Source organism: Centruroides sculpturatus, unplaced genomic scaffold, assembly GCF_000671375.1.
Source record: "Centruroides sculpturatus isolate CEXI.00-Female unplaced genomic scaffold, Cexi_2.0 scaffold307, whole genome shotgun sequence".
NCBI lineage: Eukaryota > Metazoa > Arthropoda > Arachnida > Scorpiones > Buthidae > Centruroides > Centruroides sculpturatus.
Window position 1 is genome coordinate 468,410 of NW_019384520.1, and position 9,781 is coordinate 478,190.

The window sequence follows — 9,781 nt, forward strand, 5'->3', positions numbered from 1 at the left end:
TGTCTGATGTGATATGTATGTTCTCATCTTGCTAGAATTTCTTATCATAGCTCAGTCCGCAGAGAAATGACTTTCCAAATGTCATGATTATCTGTTACATTTGACTCTTCTCACCTCAATACATTGTAACAACTCACATGGCTAATCAGTAACCCAACTACCAGTCTTTCCAGAAGATTTCTTTTTCATCATCAATACATTTTATTTCACATTACTTTTAAAATCATTTCACGTCTACAAAGTTACATAAATTAAATCATTTCACTGCAAATATTAATAATACACATTTTACTTTTAAAAGAACACTTTTTTAATATAAATTTTTAAAATTAATTTTTAAGTATGCTAATAAAACTTTTAACTGCATATAACAAGAGTTTTTTTTTTTTTTTTTAANTATTAGATACATTGCTCGCTTTAGTATATAATAGTATTAAGATATTACGATATTAAGATATTACGTTTCTTCCCGTTTTGAGAGAGAGAGTTTACAGAAGTTCGCGTGTCGATAGTTACCTTGTATGAACTCTTAAAAGAAGACAGTTCCGGACTCAGAAAACAGAAGACACAGTTATTAGGCGTGGAAATATCCAAAGGCAAAGAAATATCCAAGGGCGAAGAAATATCCAAAGGCGAGGCACAGGGATAACTTGCGTGGTCCGAACGAGGAACTGGTGACGACTGACTCATTTGGTTGTTGGTTTTTCATGTTGGATTGTTGAAACGAAGATATTAGGTCGAAAGGTGCTGAGTAAGCGTCGTTATTACGCCTGAGAACTTAGCAGATGTTTAGCTCCCAGGTGTAAAAGTTGACAGTTATTGAACAAAAGTATAGCTGTACTGTGATCTTATGACACCGTGGAATGAAGGTAAAACTACGATGTGCTATTATGATGAGATGATATAAACACATCCGAATTTGGATTCTCGCATGTATAACAAATTATATTATTATACAATTTTTCACATTTACTTGATTATCACACAATAATTTTAGCATTGTTTCCATCTCAGCGATAATACCATGACGTTTACGAATGATGCTTGAATTTAAAGATTGAGCATTTTTCACAGCTTCGAGAATTTTTTCTTTACCTTTTATAATTGTTCTCACTGTTGATTCCGGTAAATCAAACTTCTTTGCCAATTCAGAAATTTTCATTTTTGTATCGAACTCTTTAATAATGGGGTACGTTCGTAAAGTCAAACGAGTTAAACGCGTTAGTAACGAATCGTTCGAAAAGTCTAACGAAATAAGAATATTGATGACGTCATTCTTGTTTAACTCATTTGACTTTATGAACATACCCAGTGTTAATTTTACATTCCAAAGATAAAGTTTTTCTTTTCTTGTTTGATGCAGCAGAATCAGTTCTACTTCATTTAGATAATATAGTAGAGTCTCTCGAGTCTTCGTAGATATAACAAATACAGAAATAAATAACACAAAATTAATTGTAGTTATATGTTGATTCCGCACGACACGTCCCAACATGTAAGATGAGCAATAGCGTCGGGAAATGAGTAATCAAGAGTTGCGTGGCGCTCAAACAAAAGACGAATCGACGAGATTTGAAATTCGCGTAACTCCGGGTTCGCGTAAGTCGGGGTATTACTGTAATTATAAGGATCTTTAGGGATCAAGTATACGGGATTGTCCATAAATTACATAATACTGTTTTTATATTTTTCAAGTACCAACCCATTCTCCATAATGCTTCATAACACACTGCACATACCCACCTCCAAAATTATAATAATGCATATCCTTGATCAACCGTTTAATTGTACTAAGGAATAATATTGGGTTGAACTGAAAGTTTGTTTGGTTTTTAGAAAGAAATAAAATATACGTTTTGAAATACATAAAAACATTTAATCCACAATGTATTCAGCTGTTTATCGAACAGATAAACTAAAGGCTGCAGTGCAAGAAAAATGTCTGGAACTTGCAAATCGACAGGGAGTGGTATGCCATTATGCTAATGCAAGACTGCACATATTGTTAAACGTGTGCCAAACACTTCTAGATTTTAACTGGGATGTTTTGAGTCACCCTGCATATTCTCCAGATATTGCTCCCTCAGACTATCTTCTTTTTCATTTGTTGCAAAATAATTTAAATGACATAGAATTTCAATCTTTAGAAGGTATCAAAAATCACATTGATAATTTCTTCAATCAGAAACCTACCCAATTCTACAAAGATGGAATTATGAAACTACCTGTCAGGTGGTGTAAGGTTATCCAGTTGGAGACAATATTTATTGGAGTTAATTGTTTGGTTGTTGGGTAAAAGCTCGTAATAAAGAATCCCTTTCCAGTTCCACCAAACTGAAATCATTACTTTTCTGGGATGCAAACCAGCTTTAGGTTGAAGCACTGGAGGATCACCTGGCTTACTCCAAGATCTCTTGCATTGAATATTGTTGTAAATGATCCATTTTTTATCGCCTGTTATTAATCACTTTAAAAAGGGATTGTCTTCATTGCATTTTAAAAGTGAATCACATACAGAAACATGCTCAATAAGGTTTTGTTCACTTAATTGATGGGGAACCCAAACATCATAATGGGAAGTGTATCCAAGGCTAGCCAATGTCTGACAACATGTTTGGGATATTTTTAAGATGTTGGCTATCTCTTGTGTTGTTTTATGCCAATTATTTTGAATTAAAGCCATTATGGACTCATCTTCTGTGGTTGAAGGACATCCTAACTGAGGTGCATCTTCGAGAGAAAAATTTCCCTCCCTGAATGTAACTGCATCTCCCCATATGCAGCATATATTTTCTTTTGAGTTTTTGTCACATTTTTTCCTTTTCAGAAATAATAGAGCATGAGATGTCGGAAATGCACCTTCTTATCTTCCAGCTTAATGTTTTTTTTTCTTAAAATATAGCAAAATTTTAAAAAATAGCTGTAATTAAACTTACGTAATAAATATACAAATATTCATAATGTCAACCTCCTAAACAAGTTAAAACTTGATAAGCCGACAGAGGCACCACAGACAAACGATCATGTAAATACCCAAACAAACTTTTGGTTCAACCCAATACATAGCGTGGACTACTGAACATTACAGTATTTTATTACTTCTCATAACAGCATGATTTGCTATGCAACTATTTGGAAATAAAAATGAATCATGCTACCCTAGAGTTGAGATCCTAGCATTACTTAATGCTAAAAATTTTCAACCCCTCATAAAGCATTGTAACAAATATCTGCATACTCACCCATCCATATCTGCATTATGTAATTTATGGACAACCTCTATGTTTATAAAACAAAAAATAATTTAAAATTAATTGCATTGATTGGCTGTGCATGAGAAATACTTCAGATAAAATTATTAAATTATTATTGTATATATATATATATATATATGTTTNATATAGATTATATAGAAATTCACATTCTGACATAAATATATCTTATCTAATTTGAATTTTATTTTGCAGTGTTGACAGAAATAAATATCAAATACATATTCCACTACCTCCTAAAATTGATCCCACAGTTACAATGATGCAGGTAGAGGAAAAACCAGATGTGACATACAGTGATGTTGGAGGATGCAAAGAACAAATTGATAAACTTAGAGAAGTTGTGGAAACACCATTATTACATGTAAATAAAAATTTTTTTAATACTAATTGGAACTATAAAAATATTTTGAAAATTAATATTTTAAATTTTATAGCCAGAGAAATTTGTAAACCTTGGAATTGAACCTCCTAAAGGAGTTTTGTTATTTGGACCACCTGGAACAGGAAAAACTTTGTGTGCCAGAGCAGTTGCCAATCGAACTGATGCTTGTTTTATAAGAGTTATTGGATCAGAATTAGTTCAGAAATATGTAGGAGAGGTAAGAAATTTTATAATTCATGTACAGTTTAAATATAATTATTGTATAAAATTAATACAAAGTATAGACAATTTTTAAAAAAATTTGGATCTTTATGGATAAACTTTACGAGGAAAATAACTGTTAGGGAATACTAAACTAAAGCAAGTGTCGATATTGCAAACTGTGTATGAACTGGCAACATGTGCAAGACCACTCAAAACAAGAATAGACCTGTTTTTGGTTGAGCACCAAGTTATGGATGAGTGAAGAAGTTCATGTATAGTCTTAGATTAGAATAAAGTTTAATTCTAAGTTAAAGGACTGTCTCATCATTGTTCTAACAATATTTATGGGCTCAGGAACAGAAAATTAAGTATCAAGGACTAGAATTACAGGAATTAAAAGGAAATAGAATTACAAAGCCTACAAAAGAAAAATGGCAAGTTAACTAGCTATATGAATAGTTGTTGTTATTGTTGGTTAAGTTATGGCAATGCAACACTTGGGTGATCTGCCTAGGGGGTCTTTTTAAGGGAAACGCCTCTATTTAGTCATACAGACGTGGAGAAAACCCGGAAAACTCTACATGGCCAGCTCGTCCAAGCAAGGCGCAAACCCATGACCATACTCCCATTGTTCAGGGTTCGAAGACCGCTTGGCCATTGGTGGGCACTTATATGAATAGAACCACTGTGTAAAGAAAAGTTTGATACATGGAAAATATAGATGAAGGCACCTCTGATCAAAGACAATTCATGGGAATACATCAGTGGAAAAAGAAAGAAACCAGAAATTATACATGGAGATGAAAGTACAATGAATGCAGCAGAACAATGGGACACAGCAGACTCAAAGGCAATGTATGATATAATTCTTGCCATAAGCCCAGCAGAATTAAAACAGACAGAAGGATGTGAAACCACGTGAAATATGGAATAAACTACATGAAATTTTCAAATCAAAAGGTACTGCAATAAAGGCTATGCTATTAAAGAAATTAATTCTCAAGAAAATGAGGAAAGGAGACAACATGGCAGATCACGTAAGAGACTTTTTCGATATAGTAGATAAGTTAAAAGAATTAGAAATCTCCATAAACAAAGAACTATTAACAGTACTACTTCTATATAGTATACTGAACTTGTTTGGACAATTCCAAATTGCTATTGAAACACAAGAGAAACCTCTTTTGCTGGACACACTCAAAATAAAGCTAATAGAAGAGTGTGAGATGCGAAGACAAAATGACGATACCGACGACTCGAATAATTCGGGTGCACTGTATATAAGCAAACAACAGGTGAAACAATCAGAAAATAAGGGACAATTTAAATTCAAATGCCATAACTGTAGAAAGATGGTTATAAGGCAAGAGAATGCTGGCATAAAAACAAGTGAAAACCACCAAGAGCTATGACTACAAGCCTAACAACTTGAAAACAGGAGTTATATAATACTAATATTACAGCAAATGAAGCGAAAGAAAATCATGAATGGTATCTAGACTCAGGTGCTTCATCACACATGTGCAATGATAGAGATTTTCCAACATTGAAACAACCCACATAAGCAAATTAAACTTGGCCAACTCATCTACAACGGAAATCAAAGAAAGTGGTGATGTAAAAATTGAAACAAAGAGAGGATTTCAAGCCAAATTAGAGAACATACTCCTTGTACCGGAACTAAGGACCATCCTACTGTCAGTTGATAACTGATCATGTATTCAGTGTACTATTCCAAAAGAATCAGGCAACTATTATGGATCCAAAAAATCTATAAGTGTATGCATGCGAGCACTTAAAGAAGGAGGGCTATACTATGTGAAAGAAAGGTGGGAGGAATCTAAACTCTCTCAAACAAATGTTAATTAAATGAAAAGGTGGCATGAATGTTTAGGCCACTTAAATGAAAGGGACATATGGCACATTGCCAACAACAACCTGAAGGTTAGAAGACTAAGTATAAGACGAAAAGACTGAACTTGACCCCTGTGAGATCTGCATCAGAGGGAAACAAACCAGATCACCATTTCTGAAACGAAAAGAGATGCAGAGAAAGATTAGAACTGATCCATACTGATATTTGTGGACCAATGAGAACCAAATCATTGAGTGGATTGAAATATTTCATCATGTTTATTGATGATTATTCTAAATGATGTGAAATATATTTCATGAAAAACAAAAGTGAAGCTGTCAAGAAATTCAAAACGCCTAGGTTTTGTAGAAAATAAAACAGGAAGAAAGGTAAAGGTAATAGGAAGTGACAATGGAACCGAGTATACTAATAGAGAATTTCAGAACTTCCTGAAACATAAAGGGATTAAGCATGAGAAAACAGCCTGTTACACACCACAACAAAACTTCATCGCAGAGAGAAGAAACAGAACATTAGTGTAAATGGGAAGATACATGCTACTCCAAGCAGGATTGAGAGAATGCTTTTGTATATATTGCATCATATATTAGAAATAGATGTCCATCAAAGAGCCTGGAAGACGACATACCCTTCAAATTATGGAGTGGTAGAATGCTAATGTTAAAATATTTTAGGATATTTGGTCAGATGGCATTTATACTAGAAAAGGAACCAGGAAAATGAAAATTTCATGAAAATTCACCAAATGCATATTTATAGACTACTCTAGTGAAACAAAAGCATATTGTCTATGGAACACAAAGACAAAAAGAGTTATAACAAGCAGAGATGTCAAAAAACCAAAAAAAAAAATTATTTGGGAATTTGTTTATCAGCAAATTCCCAAATAATTCAAGGGACAATATTGAAATGACTGAAGATGACAGATCCCATGGAAGAGAAAAACTCAATAATAAAAAAGTACCTGTTAAGGAACAATTACAGCCCAAAGAAAACATCTCATCTGAAAATGAAGACGAAAACAAAACGAACAAAAGTGAGAATGAACAGAATAATGAACTGGTAAGAGTGAGTGGGAGGCCATGAATTGCTTGAACAGGACAGAGAGGTAGACCAAGAAAGGAGTATAGAGTGAAAATCATAGAAGAATCTGACACAATTGGTGAAAAGATAGTCAAAGACAATGTAGAACCTTTGGCATATAAAGAAGCCATGGAATCGAGTGACTCAGCCAGATGGTGGGCTACCATGGAAGAAGAAATGGAATCCCTGAGAAAACATAAGGTTACTTAACAGAAACACCAGAAGGGGCGACAACTATCAAATGCAAGTGGGTCTACAAGTTAAGGAAAATAACACCCCAGGACAAAGAAATACAAAGCATGATTAATGGCAAAGGGATTTGCACAACAAAGATTCTTAGATTACAACAAAATTTATTCCCCTGTATCAGATTTTGACATAAGATTGCTAACAGCCATAGCGATAAACAAAGAAACAAAGACTTAGACCAATATGACATAAAGTCAGCATACCTACATAGCGAATTGAATGAAGAAATATATCTGGAACAGCCAGAGGGATTTTGAAGGGCAAAGAACATCTATACTGTAAACTTAACAAAGCAATCTATAGTCTTAAACAAAGTGGACAGTGCTAGAACAATCACCTGGAAAAATGCTTGAGAGAATCTGACTTTAAAAGAAGCATGATCAATCTGTGCATAAATAAACTGACAAGAAAGGAAGGGATGATAATCCTAGCAGTATATGTAGATGACATCCTGGTAATTTTGAAAAATAGACACATGAGAAAATTGGCACAGGAACTTCTAAATAAACATTTTGACATCAAGTTCCTAGGACCTGTTTCTGAACTTCTTGGAGTAAGATTCACACATCAGAAAAACAGTATCACCCTAGATCAGGAAAGACTGCAAAATTTGTACCATGGATTATATTATATGTAATTTTAACTGCTTATGAAGTTTGGAACTTACAAATTGTGAAGCAAAATGTTTATTCATTAATTATCATTATCATTATCAAAACAAAAGTTTTGATAAAATAAATATAAAGCTAGCCTCAACCTATAACAACTTGCAAAAAAGAATCCAGAAGGCTGAACCTGACATAAATAAACAACCAGACAAATACAACACTACCGAAGTCATCTATAAAATAACACATGCGAACCGCCAAAAGTATACATTGGAGAAACAAAACGAAAATTAGAAACAAGATTAAAAGAACATATCGCAGACCTGAAGTATAATAGAATCAACTCTGTTTTTTACGAACATTGCATGACCCACAACTGCAAAATAGATAAGAATGATGCAATAATAGTATACAAAGAAAAAAATTGGTACAAAAGAAAATTCAAGGAAAGCTACAAAATTACTGCAGACAAAAATAATATTAACAAGAACCTAAGCATTGACATTCATAAAAACTGGCTACAATTATTAAAATAGAATGTTTATACAGTCGCAGGCGAGGCTGTGTGCAGCACTTGGGGAAGTAACACATTACAAGTTATGAGGCATGCTGGGGAAGCCGTCAAGTTGGGAGAAGAGGGGAGAGGAGTGGGAAGTACGGAAGGTGCCTGACTGATACTGTATACACAAGTCACAACCTATCGATCAACAGTCTGAAAAGGGGCGAAAGCCCAAAACACGTATCTGTATGAATTAAAAGTGGATGATGAAATTATTTGCCAAGTGTTGATAAATGCACCAAGTTGTGACATAGAATTAGAAGAACTAAACATGTTAACTGTCATGAGGTGCCACTCATGTGACTTGGTAAAACTTTCCTGGTGCTTCAAGGTACAAGATTTGTGCCTCAATGACTGATTACACAATATTTTCTGTAGTATCTCACAGAACATTTCTTTAAATGAAGTTTAATTAAAAAATAATTCAAAACAAACTTGTACCAACCTGCAAATGAGGCAGTTTGTGACTCACAGCCTGTACATGTAAATTCATTCTAAGGCATTAAGCCTTGAGGCATAAATATTGTGTCTCAAACAAAACTTTCAAAATTGGCATAAATATTTAAAAGAACAATTTAAAGAGCAAACTTGGATTTTTTGATATGAAAAGAATGTAAATCTATTAGAAAAAAAGTGAGCATGAAATTTTTTTTCAATAGTGTCAGTTAATTAATATGTTAAATTCCTTTTATGTTTCAATGTGAATTGTATTTGTTTTCATCACACTTAAATACAGTAATACCCCAAACTTATGCGATAGGTGGGACCGAGCGATAACCGCGTAAGTCGAATTCGCGTAAGTCGGGGTATAATTTCCCATATAAATACATACAAATAATTTTTAATTGGGGCCGGAGACTAAAGAAAACAATAATTTAGAAAAAAATGTTTACTAAATCTTAGATAATACATATGGATGTGAGAATCCAAATTCGGATGTGTTTATATCATCTCATCATAATAGCACATCGTAGTTTTACCTTCATTCCACGGTGTCATAAGATCACAGTACAGCTATACTTTTGTTCAATAACTGTCAACTTTTACACCTGGGAGCTAAACATCTGCTAAGTTCTCAGGCGTAATAACGACGCTTACTCAGCACCTTTCGACCTAATATCTTCGTTTCAACAATCCAACATGAAAAACCAACAACCAAATGAGTCAGTCGTCACCAGTTCCTCGTTCGGACCACGCAAGTTATCCCTGTGCCTCGCCTTTGGATATTTCTTCGCCCTTGGATATTTCTTTGCCTTTGGATATTTCCACGCCTAATAACTGTGTCTTCTGTTTTCTGAGTCCGGAACTGTCTTCTTTTAAGAGTTCATACAAGGTAACTATCGACACGCGAACTTCTGTAAACTCTCTCTCTCAAAACGGGAAGAAACGTAATATCTTAATATCTTAATATCTAAATACTATTATATACTAAAGCGAGCAATGTATCTAATAGCAGCCCTAATGTATATCCTATCGTTAACCATTAAACAGTTGTTACGTTAAAAAAGCGTCTGAGTAAATCACTTCCGGTGCGCTGTCTCTCCT

At 33.9% G+C, this 9,781-nt stretch overlaps 1 protein-coding gene across 1 annotated transcript in view; it reads left to right on the plus strand.

Moving 5' to 3' along the window:
* Positions 1-3,450: 3,450 nt before the first annotated feature.
* LOC111622725 (26S proteasome regulatory subunit 7) overlaps positions 3,451-9,781 on the plus strand; it is a 16,228-nt gene continuing 9,897 nt past the window's right edge. Inside the window, exons 1-2 of the mRNA XM_023365143.1 lie at positions 3,451-3,636; positions 3,710-3,874. Coding sequence (XP_023220911.1) covers positions 3,532-3,636; positions 3,710-3,874 — 270 coding nt within the window. The 5' untranslated portion in view covers positions 3,451-3,531. The remainder of the gene's footprint in view (positions 3,637-3,709; positions 3,875-9,781) is intronic.